The 24,479-nt window shown below is 51.2% G+C and overlaps 1 protein-coding gene across 5 annotated transcripts in view; it reads left to right on the top strand.

Moving 5' to 3' along the window:
- The window catches only part of ARHGEF37 (Rho guanine nucleotide exchange factor 37), a 49,809-nt gene extending 26,376 nt beyond the window's left edge, over window positions 1-23,433 (top strand). For 3 of the 5 annotated variants that reach the window (XM_021700784.1, XM_021700810.1, XM_021700774.1), the window contains 9 exons: window positions 5,261-5,460; window positions 6,790-6,920; window positions 7,611-7,715; window positions 9,655-9,765; window positions 10,574-10,903; window positions 13,371-13,499; window positions 15,980-16,175; window positions 17,768-17,913; window positions 20,456-23,433. In XM_021700784.1, the coding sequence (XP_021556459.1) occupies window positions 5,261-5,460; window positions 6,790-6,920; window positions 7,611-7,715; window positions 9,655-9,765; window positions 10,574-10,903; window positions 13,371-13,499; window positions 15,980-16,175; window positions 17,768-17,913; window positions 20,456-20,665 (1,558 nt within the window). In that variant the 3' untranslated portion in view covers window positions 20,666-23,433. The remainder of the gene's footprint in view (window positions 1-5,260; window positions 5,461-6,789; window positions 6,921-7,610; window positions 7,716-9,654; window positions 9,766-10,573; window positions 10,904-13,370; window positions 13,500-15,979; window positions 16,176-17,767; window positions 17,914-20,455) is intronic. The other 2 variants (XM_044917152.1, XM_044917153.1) reach the window with 2 other exon arrangements.
- The last annotated feature ends 1,046 nt before the right edge of the window (window positions 23,434-24,479 follow it).

Raw genomic sequence — 24,479 nt, 5'->3', positions numbered from 1 at the left:
TATAGCCGGGCTCAGTAAACGATTCTTCTAGCCCTGGCTGAGCACCTTCACATGCCTGTGATCAGCTGTAGGTCAGCTTTGCTGATCTTGGCTGGGCTCTCTCGTGTATCTGAGACATGTGAGCTGACTCAGCTCTGGCCATACAGCCTCTCATCATCTGGCAGGTGGCCCAGGCTTGCTCACATGGTGGTCACAGGGTTGAGACAGGGAGAGAGCAGGAGGGAGGGAAAAGCGAGGTGGAGGACAGGGGAAGGCCTTTGGAGGTCTTGGCTGGGAATTGACATTCTGTGACAGAATGAAGGGGTGGAAAAATAGACCCTTCTTCTCAAGGGGAGGGGCTTCGGGGTCCTATTCAAAGTGGATACAGCAGCCACCACAACAAAGGGTGTGCATACTGTGAGCAGAGTAATTACAGCCCTATTTTACAAACCATCCGCTTCAATTGCCATGTAGGAATATGAGTCCAGTGTGGCTGGAGCCTCTGATTTTTCAAAAGAAGTCAGAAACTTTGATATAACATCTCCCAGGTGCCAAATACTGGCATCTAGCTCAGACATGTTAGAAGCAGTGTTGGGGGGCCCTGGTTGGCACAGAGGCTGCGGTTTGTCACGCCTTCCACACTCTGGGCTTTCCCGGCCAGACCAGCCTGGCCTCCATGGGCTCTGGTGCCACACTGCCCAGTGGCGAATCCGGCTGTGCCCCTATCTCACCTGAGCAGAGCCGTTTCATGACTCAGAACCTGGTTTCCTTATGTGTAAAGGGGGAGTGATAACTATACCTCATGGGGGTTTGGACTCAATTGTACCCAAGTGACACTCTGTAAACCCCCGCTATGATCCTTGTCTTGACTAGGCAGGGGTTGTATTTCTCTGAAACCACACTGTGGCTCTCGGCTCTAGTGGTTTCAATGCTCCTTTTTTTCCTTTTTTTTTTTTTTAAGTGTTTATTTGAGAGAGAGAGAGCACAAGCAGGGGGAGCAGCAGAGGGAGAAGCAGGCTCCCCGCTGAGCAGGGAGACTGACGCGGGGCTCGATCCCAGGACCCCGGGATCATGACCTGAGCCGAAGGCAGACGTTTAACTGACTGAGCCACCCAGGCACCCCCACTCTTTTTTTTAAGAGAGGGAGTGAGGGGTAGGGGAGAGGGACAGAATGAGAGGGAGAGAGAAAATCTTAAGGAGGCTCCGCGCCCATCACGGAGTCCGATGCAGGGCTCAATCTCATGACCTGAGATCATGACCTGAGCCAAAATCAAGAGCCTGACATTCAACCAGCTGAGCCACCCAGGTGCTCCTCAATGCTCCTTTTTTATAACAAACATTAAATTATTATCCTGACATACAGTCTCAAAATACATATAAATATCCTACCTGTATATGGAACTGGAAAGAAAATTTAATGGCTTAACTGTAATAAAAAGAAGTAAAAGGAAAATAATGTCTAGTAAAGTCATAATGTATTTCAGTGTGCCAATGTTTGGGCACCACTACCCTGGAAGACCTAATGAAGGAATCAGACGCTGGCACCTACACATAATAAATAAGCTTGGATTCAAGGAAAGAAGAGTCAGAAGCCATTCCATGTAACGCGTATCAAAAAAGAACAGAGAATGTGCGTGCCCTAGAATGACAAGTAGCAATGAGAGCAAATTTGACCTACTTGTGCATGATAAGAAGCAGCAAACAACAACATAAATGACATAGGGATAACATTACGCTCTGGGGGGCAGAGGAAGTAAGGAAGTAGGACGTATGATGTTCTAGTAGATGATCTGGGTCTTGTTTATGAAAGGTAGCATCATCATAATTTGCAGTGCTGTGGTAAGTGACTGGATGGAGTCGGAGTGTCACAAAAACATCTCCGCTCTTGCAATTGCAGCACATTTTGAGGCATTCATTCAGCCTGTGCGCATCCAGAGGGACCTAGGAGACTTAGCACTCTAGTGCTTAGTCCTTGCAGATGGCTGCTGCCCTGGTCCCTGCCCACTAAGTGCCTGGAGCAGCCCAGTGCCTGCAAGTTTCCACCGTGCCCTCGATGAGAGCCCCTGGTCTAATGTTGCCCCAGGAATGTCATTCTTCCTGCCAGCATCGCTTTCTATCTCCTCTCTCTTGAAACAGTAATCCTGGCCTTCTTGTGCTTATGATCATGGGATTGTTTCTGGAGCTTAGCCGACTAGAATCACCAGACCAACCAGTAGTAAGTGGTTCTTGTAAGTGGTTCTTCTTATCCAGTTAGGATGGATGAGACTAATCGGATTCTTTGTGATTCCAAAATGCATGCTGCCTGCTACCCTTTTATTTGGGTGGGTGAGTGGGTAGGGTGTTCAGTTTATCCTGTCTCTTACTGCAGCTCCCACCTGCGGGCCAAGGGGATCAAAGGCTTGCCCTTGCAGTAGGCAGGAAGCTCTGCAGCTATCAGTGGGGAAGAGGCTGCCCTGCAGAGGCTGATCGGTCCCGCACAAAGCACCCACTATCTCAGAATGACGGCTGAGGCAGTGTTTGGGGAAGGCAAATAATCTTTGTTTTCCTTTATGGGCAATCTTCGTTCATTTTATTTTATTTTTTTAAGTTTTTAAAAAATTTATTTGAGGGGGGACACAAGCAGGGGAGAGGGACAGGGGAAGAAGGAGAAGCAGACTCCCCATTGAGCAGGGAGCCCGACATGGGGCTCGATCCCGGGACCCTGAGATCATGACCTGAGCTGAAGTCAAGAGTCGGACGCTTAACTGACTGAGCCACCCAGGTGCCCCAGCAACTTTTTCACCTAACTATGGCTATGAATATCTTTTCACAACACTAGGAATAGTTCTACCATGTTCTTGTTAATGGCTGCACAGAGTTCCTTTCCAAGGCAGCTCACAGACTACGGTGGTTTAACCAACCCTCTGCTGATGGTATCTGGCTTGTTTGCAGTTTTTCACTGTGATAAGTAGAGTTGCTGGTAACTTCTGCCTTTATCTTTGCTCGCTTGAGTTGACATTTCTGTGGGTAGATTTCTGGAGTGGGACTGATGGAGCAAAGGATTTGTACATTTTACAAATTGCCAAACTGCTCTTTAAAAAGATCTTACCAATCACGGCCCCCACTGAGAAAATGTAAGCGGGCCTGTCTCCGCATACCCACCCAGCTCTGGGGATTATCTGTCTTGCTTTGCTTTGCTTTGCTTTGCTTTGCTTTGGTCTTTCCTCTCCCCTCCTCCCCTCCCCTCCCTTCCCCTCTCCTTTTTTTGGGGGTGGGGGATTATCTTTCAATTTTTGTTGCCTGTTTGAAAGGCCACTTAAAAAATTTTCTCCAGGGGTGCCTACGTGGCTCAGTCACTTAAGCATCTGACTCTTGATCTCAGCTCAGGTCTTGAACTCAGGGTTGTGAGTTCTAGCCCCCTGTTGGGCCTACTTTAAAAAAAAAAAAAATATATATATATATATATATATATATATTTTTTTTTTTTCCTTCAGATTACCTTAGAAAAGCTGTAATCATAAAAGGCTGCTGTAATTCTATCATGACTCCTTGATAATTGTGGAGAAGAGCTGTGATCCTCTCTTTGAAGATGCCCTGTGCTCTTATTTGTGGACAGTTGTTCCCATGAGGCAGTTGGCCCTTTCCCATGGAAAGTAAGCCCAGAGGACAGAGTTTTGCAAATATCTGGTGACTTTTTCCATCTCCCCTGCCTGTGGTCAGCCAAGTGCTAGGAAACCCGTGGTGAGAGCAGATGGTCAACTAGGCATGTCCTGACAGGTAATCCTACCTTTGCCTCCCCCACAGCCCCCCGCAGCTAATGAGAGGGCACCCACCTGCTCTACCTATTCTTAGCCTCATGACTGATCTTTCCTGGACATTTGGTCTGGAAATATTTCCTTAGGAGGAAGAGCAAGAGGCAAGGGTACCATGGAGAGGGGCCAGAGAAGGGCTGTGAGCAGCATCTGTGAGTCTTCTTGGATGAGGCATGCTTAGACACTGAGACTTGAAACCCTCGTGGGCTTCTTGAAAGGCAGGTCTGAGGGCTTCTGGTCATGATCAAGGGAAAACTGTGGGAGCCTATTCCCAGATGCCATTGATTTGGGTAGTTTTTCTGCAAATCCCTGATATCAACAAGAAAGGGACTGGAAAAAGTCATCCATTCATCGAATAGTGCATCTGGAGGGGATCTTGACACTACTCATTCTTGTGTTTTGTTTTATTTTTTACTTTTTTTTAGTGAAAATTTTCACACCTGGAGTAAAATAGAATGTAACAAACATATACCACTACCTAAAATTAACCAGTATTAATATTTTGCTTCATCTATTTTTATGCTAAACTGTTTAAAGACAAATAATAGACATCATGACTTTTTACCATTAACTACATTTTTTAAAAAAATACCTTTTTTTTTTTTAAGATTTTATTTATTTGAGAGAGAGATTGAGAGAACAAGTGGGAGGAGGAGCAGGGGGAGAAGCAAACTCCCTGGAGAGCAGGGAGCCTGACACAGGACTCGATCCCAGGACCCTGGGATCATGACCTGAGCCGAAAGCAGATGCTTAACCGACTGAGTGACCCAGGCGCCCTACCCTTAAATAATTTAAATGCATCTCTATAAACATATAAAGTTCCTGTGATTATTTTTTTAAACTTTCAACTTTTAAAGCCACAGAACCATTTTACTGAATGAAATCTCAAATGGATGTCCAGCATACAGAGTTGTGCTTGGGACATAGCCATGGACATGTCACACAGGCAGTTGACTGTGTGAGTCTGGAGCTCGGGACAGAAGCTGGAAACAGAGGTCTGGGTATGGGGCTGTGTTTAAAGCCATCAGACTAAATGAAGTCAGTAAGAGAGTGAGTGGAGGGGAGGGAAGGCCCAGGGCGCTCTGGCATTGGAGCGAGGCCAGCAGAGGAGGCCAAGAGAATGGCCCATGGAGCAGGAAAAGCAGGATGAAGGGCATCTCTGGGGCCAAAAGAAGGAAGTGTTTTAAGAGCAGGGACTAGTCAGCTGTGTCTGCTGCTGAGAGGCCAAGGAAGCAGAGGACAGAACTGACCATTGCATTTAGTACAGATGAGAAACCAGGGCCCAGAAAAGGGGTACAATGAGAACTAGCCGTGCCTGTCTAGCATCTAGACCTCATGCATTACAGATGAGGAAACTGAGAACCATGTAAGGAGGGTGACTTGCCTGAGAGCACACAGTGAGTTAAAAGGCAGAGCTGGGCCTAGAGTCCAGGACTCCTGTTGCCCGAAATGGTGGGCTTTCCCTACCTAACGCCAGCCTTCTCCCTCAGGCCACAAGCTGGGCCCTCTGGCCTCAGTTTCTTACTGGTAATCCCTCTGCAGAGGATTACCAAGTACCCATTGCTGCTGCAGAAAATCCTGGAGAACACAGTCCCTGATGCCAGTGCCTACCCTGTGCTTCAGAGGGCTGTCTCTGCCCTCCAGGACGTGAACACCAACATCAATGAGTACAAGAGGCGCAAGGAAGTGGGTAAGGACTTGGGGAATTTAGGGACTATATCAGTGAGAATGCTTCCAGCTACAAGAACACTCATTTCAAACTATCTTCATTAATAAAGGAAATGTAGTGGCTCATGTAACCACAAGTCCAGAGGCAATATGGACTTTAGGTAGGGTTTGATCAGGGTGATGGCTCCATTTCCCAATAATTCTCTTATCTCTGCTCTTTACTGTGTGTCAGCTTCATCTTCAGGCTGGCTTCCCTCATAGTAGTAAATGACTATTGCCATTCCAAGATTCACATCTGCACACCATACCCTCTAGGATAAGACAGGGCCTTTCTCCCCTTAGTCATAAATTAGATTGGAGCATCATTCTGAAAGGACCCATTTGGGTCATGTGCTCACCCTGAACCAGTTACCATGGTTAGGGGAATGCCATGAGCTAATTGGCTTGGGCCCGGCTTATGTATCAATCACTGTGGCCAGGGGTTTGGGACTCTATGAATTGGCTTATCTCAGCTAGCACCCACCTTTTGAACCAAAGTGAGATCAGTCCCATGCAAACCACATGGCTGCTATACTGTGGAAGAGAAATGAATACGGAGGAGGCCAAGTATATATAAATACACCTTGGGAAGGACAACTAGTGGGTGGGGAACTCTCAGGTTGTCAAAACAGAAAGGTTTGGAAAATGAAGCAGCGTCCCAAGTGGAGAGCAAACTCAACTGCATGATCTAGATGGTATAATAGTGATAATTTCGTTCCTGTGACACATCTTTCATTCATTATCTGGTTTGATCCTTACGGTCACCCTCAGAGGCTGTCCCTGGTAGCGCCATCTCACAGTCAGGTCAAATGAAAGCTTAAATCGTTTGCTGTAGATCCCAGAGCTGGTGAGAGGCAGAGCTGGCTTTCAGACTCAGGCCCGGGGTGACAGATCAGTGGAAAGCCCTGCACCCGAGTAGGGGAGTGTGGTTCCCAGCCTGGCCTGGATGACACTGGCCCAGGAGCCTCACGCAACTCACCTCTCACTGAGTTCTTTAGAAAGTACATTCAGACCCACTATCTTATGTGATCCTCCCAGCAACCATATAAGGTGGCTGGTCTCACTTATGAATGAGGAAACAGGCCCAACGAGTGGCGCCTTGCCAAAGTTGGGCAGGCGGGCAGCCGTGTAGCCAGGGCTCACACCTTGCAGCAAGACCTGGGCTCTCCCTCTGCGAGCGGCCGTTCAGACAGGCGTACTGCTGATGTTTGAGAAAAGGGCCCAAGCGGGCGCCTAGCCAGGGGTGTCCGGGATGCCTGCTTGCCTGGGTCAGCTTTGGACCCCGTGCCTTCCCTCTCCTCTGTTGGTGCAGCCTCCAAGTACACCAAAGTGGAGCAGCTGACCCTCCGGGAGCGGCTGGCCCGCCTCAACACGCACACCCTCTCCAAGAAGACCACCCGGCTGAGCCAGCTGCTGAAGCAGGAGGCGGGGCTCGTGCCCAGGGTGAGCACAGGTGGAGGACGGGTGGCATCCCAGCCGTTCCACGGGGCAGGACTGGGCAGTGGATGGGGCAGGTGGCATAGAGTCCTCTCAGAGATGAGGAGGCGGGCGCCAAGGGACCAAAGTAACCTCTCAGCACTGCATCGCCAGGAGGAGGCCGAGTCGGCACCCTCACGTGATTCTGAAGGGCCAGGTAGGGCTCTCTCCACTGCGTCCTGTGTGCTCTTTCTCTGAGTATCCTTGTATGCAGATAGGAGAGCTAATCTCTGGGTCTGAGCAAAGAACCAGCTTGGAAAAGCCACTAGGAGCAGCTCAGGGTGATAGAGTACTTACTCTACCCCAGGCATTATTTGATCGACACAATAAAGTAGGTGTTTTTATTACCCCATTTGCACCTGAAAAAACAGGCTCAGGGAGGGTGAAACACTTGCCCAAGGTCACACAGCTAGGGAGCCAGGACTCGGATGCTTGTGTATCTGATTCCATGATCTGAGTACAAAACCATTAAGCAGCACTCACTGCCTCTAACCGGTCCACTCAGTTTTGGGGCTGGAGGAACTGGCTCTGATGGGCAGGGCTGTGGTAAAGGTGGTTCCCAGTGAGAGCCTGGGACGGGGATGTGGGCGTACGCTATTCCCTTCTCTCCCTGGGCATGGATATTCTCAGCTCTCACAAATGTCGCTCTCCTCTCAGACAGAAGACAAGGAATTTGATGATTTAGAAGAGAGGTTCCACTGTGTGTCGCTGTGTGTGACCGAGATGAAGAACAACGTGGCTGTTTACCTGGATAATCTGGAGGTGAGGATCCTGCCCCTAATAATGGTTGGGCTGGGCTGGGTCCCCCAGGCAGGAGGCGTGCGGGGCCCATCCGACAAACTGGCAAACGCATCAGCTGCAGGAACCCAAAGGGAAGAGGTCACCGGGTCACTGGCTGCGGGTCAGAAGAAGGGCCACAGGCAAGCACTCCCCAGACCACAACCTCTGAGCCCATTGAGCTCTCAGGGGGTGAGGGTCCCACTGAGTGGGCTTAAAATTCACTGGGGTCCGAGCCCTCCAGAGGGACCGTGCCAGTCTGGCACCTGGAGCAGGTGACACACTCAGGTGCCTGAGAAAGTCAGGCAGGTAATAATATTGAGTGAAATGTGCAAGTGTCCAAGGCTTAATGTCTAACAGGTTGTTCACGAAACTTTTCAGTAGAGTTAAATACATACTGATATTTAGAATTTGACTGAATGCATGGATGAATAAAATCGAAAGGGGCAGCTGTTACTTGGCTTGGAGAAGCTGTTGCTGTTTGGGAATGTGGACCCAGCATAGCCAGTTCTGATTTTAGGGGGGGAAAAAAAAACCTTTCAGATGAAATCTCATGGTATGTCCACGTGAGCAACGAATTTAATGAAAACCTAAATGCTATGCAGGCCCAAGAAAATACATTTCTACAGGCTGAATTCAGCCCACAGGAACACCAGTTTGCATGCCATCCGGTACATCATTTTCCTTGTGCCAAAATCCTTCACTGTTGTCATCGATGCTGACTCATTCCATCCACTCCGTCCCTTTTCTGTGGTTTTGTCTTCCGTCATGTCCATTTGCGCAAAGCAGCTTGGTCAGATGATAATGGGCTCTTTGGATAATGGGATTTGGGGTGGTCTTAGGGGAGTTGTGGAAAACGCAGGAGGCCGTAGTTGCAGGCCCCTCTGTGTGGGGCAGATGCCTCTGCTTGTTCCGGCTCCTTCCTGGGCCCCCCCGGCAGAAGGCAGCAGGATCCTGTTACAGTGCAGCGAGACAGGAGGGGCGGCTCCCTGAGCCCGCGCAAGAGAGGATGGAGAAGCCATGAGAGAGAAAGCAGAGGCATGTGGAAGACCCATCTGGCTTTGCAGGGTAGGACAGATATTTGGAAGTATTAGGTTATGTTCCCCCAGATGCAGGCTTTCGTGACAACACAGTTGTTGACATGGAATCCCACAGCAAGCACGTGACTCCATCTTTTAATCCTCTGAGCGCAGGAGAAGCTGCTTTTGCTGGTATGTCTTTAACACAGGCAGAGCAAGTCTTGGGCTGGGAGCCTTCTGTAGGCAGGGATGTCCAGACAGAACTTAATGACATTGTTTGTTTTTATAGCAGTTATTCTTACATGCCTATTTGTGGCAGTTATTGCTGGTTTTCCCATTATGGTAGTGTCATAAGGTGATTTTAAAAAATACATTGATATAAATAGGAATGGTTTGTTGATTTCAGCTATTAATAGAATATGTGGAATATAGACATGGCAGTAAAATCACAGAGGTGCTATGCAAACACGAAGTTTGAGCAGCACTGGAATAGGGAGAAAGATGTTGGTTTAGTCTAAGGAAGAACTTTCTTTTTTTTTTTTTTTTTAAAGATTTATTTATTTATTTGAGAGCGAGTGAGAGAGAAACAGCATGAGAGTGGAGAGGGTCAGAGGGAGAAGCAGGCTCCCCGCTGAGCCGGGAGCCCGATGTGGGACTCGATCCCAGGACCCTGGGATCATGACCTGAGCCGAAGGCAGTCGCTCAACCAACTGAGCCACCCAGGCGCCAGGAAGAACTTTCTAATCACCCAAGTTGTGCAAGGATGGAATAGGCTAAGTGCTTCCCTGTCATGGTGGGTGTGCAGAGAACCTGGACAGCCTCTTCCGGGCGGGGCGGGGGGGCGGGGGGCGTGAGCTGGCTATGATGGGTCCTGATTGGCTGTCTCTGATTTGCTCTGGGTCCAGGCTTTCCTCTGCTTCAGGCCCCAGGAATACGATCTGGACATCCCTGGCGGGCCTGTGGTACAGTACTGCAGCCTGATGAGAGACCTCCAGCTCCAGGCCTTCCCATACTTTGTGAGTGGAGCTTTTCCTTTCTCCTTTCTTTGTGAGGCAGGTGGCAGAGCCTGGTAAGAATAATATTTAGGAAAAAAAAAAAAGAATAATATTTAGGGGCCTCCTGGCTGACTAAGTCAGTAGAGCATGCAATTCTTGATCTCAGTGTGAATTCGAGCCCCACGATGGATGTAGAGATTACTTAAAAATAAAATCTTAAAAAAAAAAAAAAAGGAATAATATTTAGAAGCCAGGCCCTTTATATGACTGTCGTATCCATAACCGCCCAGAGTAGTCAGCAGGGCGGAGATTATTATTAATGCATTTTACTGATAAAAATAGCCCCAGCTGATGTTTGCTGTGCCTCACTATCTGCCAGGCAGATAAGCTGCTCAGCCCTTTACATTCTTCATCTCCATTAATCCTCACAACACAGCTTAGGGGGTAGATGCTGTTAAGAGTCCCATTCTGCAGGTGAGAGGTGGAGGATCAGAGAGGGTGACTTCCCAGGTTATTCAGATGGTCGGTGGCAAGATGTGATCTGAGCCCCAAAGACTGTGTTTGTTGTCACCCCTCTCTACAAAATCTTTTAAGAGCTGTGCACAGATGTTAGGAAGTGCCAGGCCCTCTGCTAAGCTCATACATGCACTGTCCCCATTGTTCAGATGGGCACATTGAGGCCCAGAAAGTTTAGATAACATGCAAGAAGTCACAGCGAGTTGGCAGGGGTGGGACTACAGCCCAGTCCTAGCTCCCTCCAAAACCCCTTCTCCCAGTGCCTGGCCTCTGCCGCTTCCTTCCCCAACCCCAAGCTCGCCTCTCCCCGCAGAAGCAGAGGCTGAAAGGCCTGGTGTGGCAGCCATTGTGCAGCCTGGCTAAAGCCCTGGCTGGCCCTCAGAACCTGATCAAGAAGCGTCTGGACAAACTACTGGACTTCGAGAGGGTGGAAGAGAAGCTGTTGGAGGTGGGCAGCGTGACATACGAGGAGCAGGAGGCCCGACACACTTACCAGGCCCTCAACTCCCTGCTAGTGGCCGAGCTCCCACAGCTGAACCAGTTGGCCATGCGCTGGCTGGGCCAGATCCTGTGCACATTCATGGGCCTCCAGAGGGAGCTTGCTCAGCAAGTGCTGCAGAGGGCGGAGGGCAGCTTGGCTCAGGTAAGGCCTCTGGGACCGGGACACCCCTGCAGGAGGGCCAGGCGGGGCCTCAGGGCACCTGCAGCTAGCTGTTCTCGGGGGCTGGGATGGAGGGACATTAGGCCATTGGGTGCGCAGCAGGCAGCCCCGGGGACCTTCTGGACCTCTCTTGTGCCAGTTGTCCCTCCAGCAATGGGATCCGATCATGCAAACAAGGAGAGAACTGGGACTCCAGGCAATTCCTGGGCTCTGGGATTCAGAAGCAGAGGAGGCTCTGCTGGGAAAATAGCAGACCTTGGGGCCCGTCCTTGGAATGTATTAGAAGTCAATGACAGAGGCCAGGCCCCTTCTACACAGTCGGGAGTCAGTGTCTCCAGTTGGCGTTCCCCCTGCTGTTACTACTTTTAGCAGCTGCGTCCTCGCGAGCGCGTACGGTGTACCTTCCTTGTGTTATCCCAGCTCATCCTCACGCTGACCCTACAGAGTAGGTATCATCAGCATCCTCACTGCAAAAGAGGTTAGACAGCATGCCCAAGGCCACACAGCCGACAGCAGGATTTGAACCCTGGCAGTTCAAATCCCACAGCCTGGGCTCTGAACAGTGCTTGGCAGCATTTTAGAAGAGCTGTCTGCTGAAAGCAGAAATAGACTGCAAAGAAGTTTGGACAAACTTCCAAGTGCAAACGTTGAATTCAGAGCTTTGAAGACGGGGGTTGACACAGGGAAAAAGACCGGGGTTGACGTGGGGAAGAAGCCCAAGCTGCTTTCAGATCTGTCTCTGATGTCAGCGTCAGAGCTGAGGGGCTGTGGGCCTGGCCCCCAGGGCAGGCCAGCACTCTTCATACCAGCCGCTGTCTCCTGGGCTTCGTGGCCCCCAGCTGAGCCACCCCCATGCAGTGTGTTGCATGAAACTTCCTCTGAAATGCACATGCGCCACTGCCCTGGTGGCTCCTGGTCCCAGTCCACCCCGTGCTCCCACTTGCAGCACACTGCTTCTGAGTGGGACCACGTCCCTTTGCACAGACTGCTTCCTTGGCCTGAAATGCCCCCCAGCCCAGTGCCCCCCCATGCCTTTCACAGTGCCTGGTGCATGGTAGGAACTCCCCAAATATGTGACAGATGAATGAATCTCTCCGGGAAGCTCTCAGAACCCCCCTCCTTGCAGCTGGGAGAGCCCATCTCCCCATCGTGCGTACTCCAACAGCCCGTAGGAGGCACTGTGCTAAGCACTTCACAGAGCCTGCCTTCAGCTGGGATGCTGGATGAAGCCGTTTCTCCTTATTGAGGAGGGCTGGAACTATAGGCTTTTATTCTTTTTGGCCTTCAAAGCATTTAGTACAGAGTTCTGTCTCAGACACCCTTTTTGAATTTAATTAAGCCTGAACCATCTGCAAAAAGAAGCGTTTCTCTTTCCTGAAGGCAGAGGGTCAATCTGATTAGATGATCTTGTCATCCTCTTCCCGCCCTCTAGTTCCGTCTCCAGGGCTGCCAAGGCCCCTTGTGTTCAGGATGGGATGTGCGGGGCTGGGGAGTGTTGCAGGATGCCAGGAGCAGGAAGATAACTTTATAAAAGCAGAAAGAGGGCCTTTCCTGGTTGGGCCTGTTGTTTAGAATGTTAGAGCCTGCCGGTGATTGGTGCCAGCTTCTTTGTCTGTGTCCCATGGCCCATCCCCCTGGACCAGTCCTGTGGAGCCCGGGAAAGGCCTGCATGGTAGAACCTCAATCTGTCTGCATCCTGGGGGCAGGGGGAAAGGCTCTGAGTCAGACAGCAGCGAGCTTGGTGACAAGCAGAGAGGACATGTCTCTGTTAGCTGTGGGTCTTACTCGTTCCTAAGTTGTGTGGGAAGAATGCAGGAGATGGCTAGCAGGGCCAGGGTCTCAGGATGGAGCATTACTCAGAACTCCTTGGATTCTAAACCAGCTGAGGCATAAAGAAGGACGTCCTCATTTGCATAACTGGGAGGCCCAGGAGGGGATCGAGCCCCAGGCAGGGTGCATTCAGTACAAATAATGCTGTCAGGGCTCTGGCTTTCACTCCACCTCCTAGTTCTGTTTCCCTGTCTGGGCTGGCTTCATTGTCAGGCCAACCTTTTTCTGCACGGTAGGAGAGACCGCTTTTATGCCTCAGCATCTAAAGGAAAAGTTTTCCTCTCATTCTCAGCCTTCATGTACTAACTCTGACGGGAGGCTTCTGCTTGGCCTTGCTTTGGTTCATTGTCTAGTCCATGGGCTGCTCACGGTGGATGGGAGAGGGAGGCCGTGCCTGCCAGGCCTGTGGCTGCCGCCCCACGGTGGGCAATACTCCTGGACCCCACGGAGGGACGCTTTCTTGAAGGACACCAAGTGGGGCAGTCAGCAGGCAAAAACTACAGCTGACAAAGTCATAAAGACCCATCTCCACACATCTGGGGCTAGAATGTAGGCTCCAGAGTCTTTCTGTCCCCTTTCTCCTGGAGATGGCTCTGAGAACAGTGTCTGTCCCACCCAGCTGCCCCACTACCACCTCTCGGAGCCGGCCTTCAGGAAGCTGGTGGAGGACGCACTGGGCCAGACTGGTCACCAGCTTCGCTCCTTTCAAGAGAACTTTGAGAAAGTGCTGCCACCTCCCACTGTGCAAGTAAGTCTCCTCACCCCGCAGACTGTCCAGTCCTTCCCCTGCCAGTGGGGTCAGGCCCGATCCTGTTTCCTTTTCCTTTTCCTCCCCCAGGATTCCCTGTACCCTTTCCCTCTCTTCTTTCTGTCTGTGAGCTGGAGGAGGTGTTGGGATTCACACCACCTACACACATGCTCTTCGTGACCAACAAACATAAGGGCAGAACAGTAGAATATTAAGTGAAATTAGACATAATAACAGACAAGTGGCATTAGCATCCCCAAGCCTGGAACTTCACATTTTTTTAATCAAAGCCCCTGTTTCCTCACCATCTCACTGAACTGGCTTCAGATACCAGCATTCAGGATGAATAAAAAGTTGGAATAACAAATCATTTAAATTTTCTTTTTGCTATGGAATTTTTAATTGCAAGAGACAGTATTTCAGCTGCATTATGGTTTACAGACTTTGGCTGGCCAAATCCTTCTTTGCAGTAAAGTATTTTTCTCTAAAATAGAAGGAAAGGGAATCTTCCAGTGGACTTGAAGGATGTCCCCGGGTAGTATATTTCAGAAGTGGAACTGAAGTAGCTGAAGGGAGGAGGGGGCCCCACATGGGGACAGACCTGGATGAGAAGATCCTGAAACTGTGTGTTCAGTCACATGTGAAATGTGAAGTGAAGGACCGGGAGATGGCCAGGATTCCCCAGAAGGGAGAAGGGGGCTCCAGAGACCTAGAGAGACAAGGAAAGGAGCCCAGCAGAGCTGGCCCATAGAGGTGGCCTGCACACCTGACTGGAATGCAGAGAAGGCCAAAGGCCATCAGGGATGCAGGAGGAGGGTGGACTCTTCCTTGGGCCACAGCCATCCCCCTTCCTTCCCCACACCGAGGCTGTCCCAGCCAGAAGTCCCATGGTGGGGGGGGGGGCGGCATGGGCCCTGCTGCGTGGGGGGAGGATGGGGCAGAAAGTAAAGAGCAGAGCAGCTACTGGGATGAGTCCTGGGAAGCTCCTCTCTCTTGCTACTTGAGACACAATAACATTTGTCTTATTGGAAAAGTATTCCATGCTGATCGTAGAAAAAAGAGAAGACACAGAGAAACAAAAAAGAGAAACAAATGGGAACAGCATAATCCCAGTGTGTGTTGCAAATTGGTAGGAAGAGAAGAGATGCCCCCTCTTTTCCACCTTTGTTTCCACCCCACCCCCACACACCCCTCCTATAAATTCCTGACTACTTTGGCTAAGGGTTCAGAACCCACAGAAGTGAGGTGGTCACCTAAGACAGAAGCAGTCCTCGTGATATTTTCCCATGTCTCCCCTTGGTCCCTCCAGGGAATACTGCTGTTCTCTGCCCGGGGCCTCTCAGACTTGAGAAAGAAGGCAAATGTTTCTACACCGCTGGCTTTCATACGCAGGGTAACACCTCCATTCTGAAAAAAAGCTACCCTGTCTCCACTTCCACCTAAGGGCCCATTTAGAAACATCAGGTTCTCCTAGTTCTTGATCCTGACTAGTGAACCCCATTGGAGTAGGGGTAATGGCAGAGTCTGTGCCCAGACGTCCCCGAAGGGCACTTCTGTCTGCTTTTCCTACACCAAGCACCACCTCCCCCCAGAAATAACCACATAGAATATGATCTCTATATACACACACACACACACACATATAGTCAGAGAGAGAGTGTATAGTAAATCTATATTCAACATTTTTAGTTTCTTCTTTGTTTTACAAAAAGAGACAGTCACCCCTGAGTCTCTTCTTGGTGATACTTTTGCTGGAAGCAATGAACAAGAAAACAAAGGCAATGCCAGGAGATTTTTGGATGCATGGACAGCGCCACTGAGTCATTCGTCCCAGCTAGATGGCAGTTTCCATCAGGGCAGAGCTGTCTTCTGTGTTTCTTTTACCCCATTCACAAGGCTTACTGTGCCTTGTAAACAGTAGGTGCTCAATAAATACTTGTGGAATAAAAGCTAGCACTCCCTTCACACGTGAGGGAGGGTCTGCACGCGTCACCCTCCGCCAGCGTTCAAAGCAGCCATACGCCTGGTGCCCGCGTGAAGCTCACGGTCCTGCTCATTCAGGCCGAAAGACCTGTGCCGGGCTTTTTCCTGTGGGATAATCTAGCTTGATGCTGTGGCCAGAATTTAGGGCCCCATCCTAGAGTTCTGTAACTGAGAACTTTTGGAACCTGAATTAGGATTTTAGAAAATCCCAGAAGTTTAGACCCAGGAGGGATGTTAGAGGTTAAATGAGAGGGTGTTTTGTGCGGTTGTTTTTTTTTTTTTTGTTTTGTTTTGTTTTGAGATCCATTTGGATCCCAAGAGTGTGTTCTTCCTCTAACCCAGCCATCTGTTAGCGAGGAGACTGTTGCCCACTGGCAGCAGAGGTAGGATCGGCGTGGGATTCCTGGCTGTCAGCACGTGGGCATATGCTGGCGCACCAGCTCTGAGACGCCAACTCAGGCACGTGTGTCTCTCTTTGTCCCCCCCCCCCCCCCCAGCCACTCCTTCCAGGGGCTGAGCGCCAGGTGCAGGCTCTCCTGAGCAGGTATGGCCCTGAAAAGCTGTACCAGGTGACGAGCGGCGTCAGTGGGGCTGGGACTCTGGACCTGACCCTGCCGCGGGGCCAAATCGTGGCTCTCCTTCAAAACAAGGACACCAGAGGCAACAGTAGTCGCTGGCTGGTGGACACTGGGGGTACGTGGGGCTTCATGGGCTCTTCCCCTCCCTCTGGGAAACCCCCCAACAGGAACCAGTGGGGAGATCCAGGTGTGGGCAGGGGTCTGGCTGTGCAAATCCAGGATGGGAATTGACACAGGTGAAAGTGCAGGGCTTGGGGCACAGCCAGCTTAGTGTGGCCCGTGACATGCCACAAAGAGGAAGTGAGTCTTACATTGCTACATCCGTTATTCAGCACTTACTGTGTGCCTTGGGGACCTCACAGGCCGTTGGGGTAGACAGAGGTGTACGGAGAGAGTCCAGCATCACCCTGAAAGGTGTGGAAAGGCAGAGAGGGCGCGCTTGGATCCCAGCTGCAGGGAGACATCTGGTATCCAGAACGAGGGACGTGTGGTCCTGTCTCCCATGCACTGGTCCCACCCTTGGATGTGCCGCTCAGGTCTGGGTGCCGCAGTGTAACTGGGCAGGAGGCAGGTGGCACCTTGAACCCAAGAGGAGATGGCGCAGCCATGTGTTCCAAAAAGGGGCCTGTGACCCACAAGATGAGGGTCACACAGGATTATTGGGAGGGGACCCGCAGACAGTTTTCCCCCTTCAGACAGTTTATCATAATTGTTATTGAAATATTTTTCTGCATATGAGAGAAACCATAGCTAGTACGTAAACCTGTGATTTTATTCATAATATTAATAGAACAAGTCTAAGTTTTAAAAAGTGAGTCTATCAAAAAATTAAGTGGGTGACTCTTGATCTTGCTTCAGGTCTTGATCTCAGGGTCATGAGTTCAAGCCCATGTTGGCCTCCACGCTAGGCATGGAGCCTACTTTTAAAAAGAAATTAAGAAAACAGTACAAATCCAGCAGAAACTGTGAAAGGGCAGTCTCGTGACTCAAGTTGACAAACAGCTGAACGGGGATTCAGGCTGGCCACTGGGGTCAAGAGGACTGAGTTTGGATTCCAAATCAGCCACTTTACTAACTGTGTGATCTCAGAGAAGTTACAGAGCCTCTCTGAGCTGCAGTGGCTCGGCCATCAGATGGAAACAACAGTACTGACCTGGAGGGTTGATGTGAAGACTGGACAATTGAATGCCGGTTTGGCACCTAGCAAGCCCTCGGGAGGTGTCGGCCGTGGGCGGGGATAGTGACCAGAACAGTCCTGGGGTAGCTGTTCATGAGCAGGGCCTGGGGGCACTCAGCGAAGAGAAAGGCAGTGCTGCCTCCTGGAAAAGGCTGTCCTGGGTGAGGAAACAGCCCTACTCTAGGCCTCTGCTCAAGGGGAAGGGGATCAGTGGGCCCAGCACCAGGAAAGCTGTGTTTATACCAGCCCAAGGAAGAACTTCTTATGTCTGTCAAAGCTGTTCAAAACAGAGTGGGCTGCCTCAGTAGGGAATAAGCACCCTGTCACCGGGGGTGTGCAAGTAGAAGCTGGAAACAGTGAGTGTGGGTTGGTTAGGGGTGGGTTTGTGAGTTTCCTGGATGACTTTTTCAGGTCCTCTTTAGTGCTGGGAAGCTGTGCTGGAGGTATTCACATCCCTGAATGGTGCTGATTATCACTGAAAGGGATGGGAAGGTGGTCTGCAACCAGATAACGTTCTGCATGTCCTGTAGGACATCGAGGGTATGTGCCGGCTGGGAAACTGGAGCTGTACCGTGTCATCCCCAGGCAGGAGGAGGTCAAAGAGCAGGAGTGGCCTCACAAGGACTCCCGTCACCTAACACCAGCCCCCGTCCCCTCTGTCCCAGTGGTGACCCAGGTGAGTCTGGGAGAGGGGTGGGGTTTGCCTCCCCATGGCCACCTGGAGTGGGGCTTTGATTTCCCTCCTGTTGGAAGAGGCTACCATCCTGTGAGGCCACGGTCTTGGTCAGTGGCCTCACCAGTGTCCTGGTCAGGAGTGAACCTGGGAAAAGGAGCCTCCCATCCCTGCCACATCAACAAACCCTTGCTCCGTATCAGCAGGGCAAGTGGGATTCATTCATTCATTCATTCATTCATTCATTCATTCAGTATTTGCCAGGCAATGTGCTGGATGAGAGATGTAATAATGAGCAAAAGTAAATCTTGGTCATTGCCTTCCTCAGATTTATAATCTGGGGGTGGGGAAAACAGCAATTAATAAAATAATCATGTGAATCATTGTAAAGTTAGAGCAGTGATAAATGCCAGAGCCCTAGCTGGGAGAGGTTCGGGAAAGGCTTTTCTAAGAGCAATGATGCTTTTTCTCAGATTTGAAGGGTGAGCAGAGATTAATTGGATAAAGGGACTGTGCCAGGCTGTGAGTGGGAAGAGCTCCCCCGAAAGCATGCCTAGTGAACACAAAGGGGCCGGGGTGTGTGTATGTGTGTGTGTGTGTGTGTGTGTGTGTGTACAAAGGAGGGGTGCGTGAGGAACTGAATGAAGGGGCTGTGGCCGGGGAGAGAGAGTAGGGGTGAGGTACTGCTAGAGAGGTGGGCAGGGCCTTGTGGACTTGGAGAGGGTGTCAGCCTTCGCTTCAGAGCAATGGGAAACCTACATGCATGTTCACAACAGCATTATTCATAATTGCCAGAAAGTAGAAACAACTGAAATGTCCATCAGCGGGTGGAGGGATAAGCAAAATGTGGCATATCCATACAATGGCATATTACTCAGCCATAAAAAAGAAGGGAGGGCCAATACGTGCTGTCACATGCAACTCCGTACAAAAGGCCATGTGTTGTATGACTCTGTTTATATGAAATGTCCAGACCAGGCAAATGCATAGAGACGGGAAGTAGATTAGTGGTTGGCTGCGGGGTGGGGGGTTGGGAAAGGACTGCTATCTTGTGTGGGGTTTCTTTTTGAGGGGATGAAAATGTTCTGGAATTGGTAATGATGGTTGCACAGCCTTTGAACATGTTAAAAACTACTGAATTGTGCACTTTGAAAAGATGACTGTTACGGTATTTGAATTCTGTCTCAAAACAAACAAAAAGTGATGGGAAGCCATGAAAGGCTTTGGCTTTGCTGGGACGGAGTCCTCGAGGGAGGGGAAGCTCCGTGGGGTCGCTGTGAGGGCTGGATGAGATAGGAAGGCCAGGCGGGGCCAAAGTGAGCCTCAGTAAACGGCAGCCACGCTCCCAGTTAGAAAAGGGCTTCACCGGTGACAGGTAAGCGGCAGAAAGGGCCGGAGCAGTGGCGGGGAGCAGTGGCGGGGAGCAGCGGCAGAACCCAGAGGCTGGTGCTGAATAGCCCAGGGAGGAGCCTCAGGGGGGGCGGTGTGTGGGTTGCCAAGAAGCCTGTGGAATCTGAGGTGTGAGGCTTGCGGCACGTGTCCGGGAAGGCTCCGAGGGCCAGTGCCTGGAGCATTATCCACACGTGGTGCATCGGGGCTGCCTCCTGCTGGGCATTCCTGACTTTCAGCAAAGGACCCACAAGGAGCTCCCCAGAGGGCCTGGCCACCCAGCTCGGCCCCAGCTCCACCCAGTGTGGGCAGCGTCTCTAGGAACCCTGCTGCGGGTGAGCCCAGCTGTCCATCTTCCCAGACACATCAGCTGCTTCCTCTGTTCATGGGTCCACACTTGTGGGGTCATCCCAGTCCTCCCCAGCTTCTGACAACAGGAATGGTAAACAGAATCAGAGCAGCCTGCATTTACTGAGCCCTGAGCATGTACCAGGCACGGGCATACATCATTTGTTGAATTCCCACAATTACCTGGAGGGGAGGATGTTATTACTTCCATTTTGCAGATGATGAAACTGAGGCCAGGGAAGTGAAATATTAGCCTAATAAATGCCCTCCCTTCTAGTTTTTTGTCCAGTTCAATTACTTTCCCTAAAAATTAACCAAGTCCCCCAACCCCCAGTCTCTACTCCAAGTTGGGAAGCAGGCCTGGGCGGATGACACCCTCAGATCTGGGCAGGGTGTTGGGGGAGAGGGTGCCATGTCCTCTGCTCAGTGGGGTGGCAGCAGTGGACCGAGGGCACCCATTCTGACAGGCCTGGCTTCGTTGCCATGTGATTTTGAATAAGCTCTTTGACTTCTCTGAGTCTCGATTTCCTTATCTGAAAAATGGGGCAAATTGAATTATAGAACTGCGAAAGTCAAGGCCAAGTAGCACCTGGAACAGAGCCTGGCACGCAGTTGGTGTTGCTGGCGGAAGACGAAGCAGCAGGCTTCATCTTTAGCACGAGGATGTCCTTGGAAGGCGGCGACTGCCCAGCCTTGGGGACTGAGTCGGGTCGGGGCAGGGGGCGAGCAGGATGAATAGCGTCTCTGCGCTGGGTTTGTCTGTCCCGCCCGCTCTGACCGTTTCTGTGTCGCTCCCCATGTGTTTCAGGTGGTGGCAGTGTACCCCTTTGTGGCCAGAAGCAGCCATGAAGTGAGTCTGCAGGCGGGCCAGCTGGTGACTGTCCTGGAGGCCCAGGACAAGAAGGGGAACCCGGAATGGAGCCTCGTGGAAGTGAACGAGCAGCGGGGATATGTGCCTTCCAGCTTCCTGGCCAGGGCCGCAAGCCCAGCTCCATGGGGCTGGGGTCTGCCCTCCTAGGGGGCCCGCCGCGGAGCCCATGCTGCCAAGGGACAGGGAGGCTTAGATGCTAGGACCCTGTGGGGGCGGAAGGGGAGATCAGGCCGAGGTAGGGTGAAGGGCAAGCAGAAGAGGTGGGTGGGCCTTGCAGGAGTGCCTGGCATGGGTGAGCATGAAAGGCTCCAGCCAGAACCGCTCGTCAGGTCTGCAGAAAAGGTGGTTCCCATCTGAAGTCACAACAGCTTGGATGGCAGGTCAAGGTGATGAGAACTTGCTGTAGCTTATGGCCCATCTTAGCTGTGCTCTCATCCAGCCCTGCCCACCAGAGTGGGTCACCCAGGTGAATGTTACCTGTGTGCGATGGGGTTGCGGGGAGGGGGGCACTGGACACGTCCAGAGCTGCCTGGCCTAACGGTTCACTCCCTCCGTGTGGCATCAGGAGACACCGCAGCCGACCCACACTGGCAGCTGAGTTATCTTGGGCAGTGAACCCCCTCGGAGCCCTCTCTAGCTGAGGAGAAAGGGCTTGTGGGCAACGGAAAGGTTCTCAGGAGATTCTTGGCTGAGTCTCGGAGCAGGTGTGGCCAGGTCACAGTTCTGGAATGTGTTTAGGCAAATTCAGAGGCTGTTCCAGGGACCGGGAGATTTTGAGGGTGTGTTATGTGGGGTGTGTGAGGCTGTTGTGTTCTCTGGACTAGGGAACAAAGGGCATGCAAATTGCTTAGGCAACTCTGTGCAGCAGGTGATCAACAGCCTGGTGGGTGGGGGAGCTTGGGTGTTGGTTTGCTTTCCTGTTTCTGGAAGTCGGGAGCCAGGGGGATCCCCAGGTGGTTTCAGGGCCTGGAGGCGGCAGGTGAGTGTGATGTCAGTTGGCTGTAGGGCCTTAGCCATAGGACACAACCTCAGTTTTCCCATCCACAAAGACCTAACTCACAGGGTTGTGGTGAGAATGGCCTGAGGGAAGCTCCTTGTAAATTGGGAAGTGTGATAAAAATGTAAATGGCCACTGGTAGCAGGATGCACCCGGAAGTGGTCTCAGGATGGCTCCAGCCTCCAGCGGCCCGGCTGCAGACTAGCCTGCGTGCTGCTGCTGGCCCCGCCCGGGCCATGGCGGACACTGGGAATCAGCGTGGTGACCTTTCCCCTCAGCCCAGGGGCACCTTAGGACCCTTCTCCATGCTGCGTTCTAGGTAGCCAGTCTCTTGAACTTGGTGAGATCAAACCCATTGTCATCCCTTTCTAGGACCTGGAAATGGAAAAACAGTTCCTGTTCAAGGCAGACTGACCCAACGGGGCCATTTTGGGTGCAGCCCCTGTTGAATCATCCTCTCTGGGTTGTCGGTTTGGCTAAGATACATCTCAAGATTCACAGAAGTGGGAAAAGGTGGTCCAGTCTGATCTGTAATACAAATTATATATTTGGGGACCGACCCAAGTTGGAGAGTGTGGGGGAAAATCCAGTGGTAGTTTAGACTTATTTCCAAGAACATCTCCATGGTATTATAACTGTAGTGCGTAACGCTGTTAGCTCTGGCTTTCCAGGGCTTTGAAGAAATACATACGTGCCTGTGTGAGATCTTCACCTCACTCCTCGGCTTGTGAGAGTGGGAAGATGCATCATGCAAGAGAAACTCAGTCCCCACCGGCCCTGTCCTGGCACCAAATTCACTCTTTAAGATGCTCTTGACTCATTTTCCTTTCTTTTTCCTACTCAGATTTCTAATACAAATAGGAGGCATAGGGGAGCAGATAATAACATAGGAAATCCGTTTGTGGGTTCCTCAGTGCTTACTGAGAATTTCCTGTGGACTAGAACCCCAGCTCAGGCTTCTCAACCTGGCTGCTTGCCCGTTCCCCTGCCCCCTGCAAAGATTGTAATAGAGTCGGTCTGGGGTGTGGCCAGGCCCTCAGGAACTCAGAAAGCTCCCCAGGTGCTTTGGTGTGTCACCAGGAGTGGGGACCTCAACCCTAGACACGCAGTAGTGGACGAGACAGGCCTGCGATCAGAAGCGGCCACCAGCTATAAGCTAGGATGTGCCCCTTCTGAGTTCTGTCCTAGCTCAGATGTTTTGAACAGGCAGTTTTAAAGGTGCTTTGAAAGAGGACAGCCTGTTCTGTCGGTCCCAGAATGTATATTTATTAAGTGCCATTAAGAGGGACCTGAACAAAACTGGATGTTCTTGAAGGCGGAAGGGAGAAACCTGGAATATACTTGGAACCACATCTATCTCGTGAGGGGAAAATGAAAATGTCTTCAGTAGCACACGGGTTGTGGTTTCTTGTAGACCAGGGAAGGAGGTCCAGAGTCACGGAGGGCTGAGAAAAATGCATGTTGAGAGAGAGAGAATGGCCTGGATTTTTTCCAGGGGCCTCTATGTAATGTGCCTCCCTCCCCCCCCCCCCCCCCCCCCGGTGCCTGGAGCCATTGCATTGTCTTATGTATTGCACTTCGGGGCTGCCACATGCTAAACTTGCTAAGGTATTTGCCTGGGAACCAAACAAGGCTGATCCCCAGGGTGGCCCTTGCTCCCTGCCACAGGGTGCGTCCTCTTTAACCTTTTGGGCCCAAGCTCAGGTTTGAACATGAGGACAAGGTTACAGTATGGAGGAAAGATGAATGAACGCCTGCTTACTGTGAGGAGCTCTAGCTTGGTGAATCAGTGACGTGAACCACAGAGAATAAAGGACTTCAAAGATGAAAATGTCTCTGGAGTTTGCAGAACTCTAACCATTGGATAGTCAGATGCCCCAGTGTGACAGGTGCTCACTGGACACCTACTGTTCATAAAAATGGGACCTCATTTGTTCATGCGTTCATTTTTTTCTTTTTTAAAAGACTATACGTATTTGAGAGAGAGCTCGCGTGCACACAAGTGGAGGGGTGGGTGGGGAGAGGCAGAGGGAGAAGCAGACTCCCCGCTGAGCAGGGAGCACAACTCAGGGCTCAGTCCCAGGACCCAGAGATAATGACCCAAGCCAAAGGCAGATGCTTAACCGACAGAGCCACCCAGGCACCCCTCATGTGTTCATTTGAGGAGGGTCTACCACACACTGCTGACGCCTCTAGGAGTTGGCCTCAGCTGCTGGGATACAGGGAGAAGTCAGAGAAGTCAGACAGATGGGGGCCCTGTCCTCCCAAAGCCCACAGTCTCGGGAGGGAGACAGACAAGTCAGTAATCTGTTACATGCAGTGTAGGTATTAGAATAGGGCAATGGCAGGTACCACTGGAGTCCAGTGGAGGGGTCAGCCCCTAACTGACCCTAGGCAGCTAAGGAAGGCTTCCTGAAAGAAGTAATATGGGAGCTGAGGGTTAACGGGTAACTTGGGTTGGGTGAAGGTGGAAGGGAGGGCACATGCAAAGGCCCAGAGGTAGGCATAAGCATGTTTCATCAGGGAAACAAAATGCTGTAGAGCTAGAACACAAGGTGTGTGGAGGAGTGCTAGGTGTGGTGAGAGATGGCTTAGAGATGTCCGCATGGGAAGGAGCTCTGAGCTGTATTCTGAGGGCAGTGGAGAGCCACCAAAAGGATTGAAGTAGAGGAGTGACATGCCCAGGGTCGTATTTTAGGATGCGAGCTCCAGTTCATTCTGGAATTTCCCCAAGGTTCTGTCACATGGCTCAAGGAATAGATTTTCAATGCACATTGCTTATATGAACATCCCAGAGGGGATGGGAAGCCCTGCCTCGATGGAATCTCCCCGCCAGCTGGAGAGGCAAGACACACGGGCATCAGGCAGTTACCTGGTACCACAGGGCAGGATGCTGTCAGCCCCAGAGTGGTACTATGGACCAGGCTTGTAGGTGCTCAGGTAAGGGGGAGTTTTAGGGGCTGA

This window comes from Neomonachus schauinslandi, chromosome 7, assembly GCF_002201575.2.
Source record: "Neomonachus schauinslandi chromosome 7, ASM220157v2, whole genome shotgun sequence".
In the NCBI taxonomy this organism is placed as follows: domain Eukaryota; kingdom Metazoa; phylum Chordata; class Mammalia; order Carnivora; family Phocidae; genus Neomonachus; species Neomonachus schauinslandi.
The sequence above is the reverse complement of the archived record's forward strand: the minus strand, read 5'-3'. Positions and strand labels throughout refer to the sequence as shown.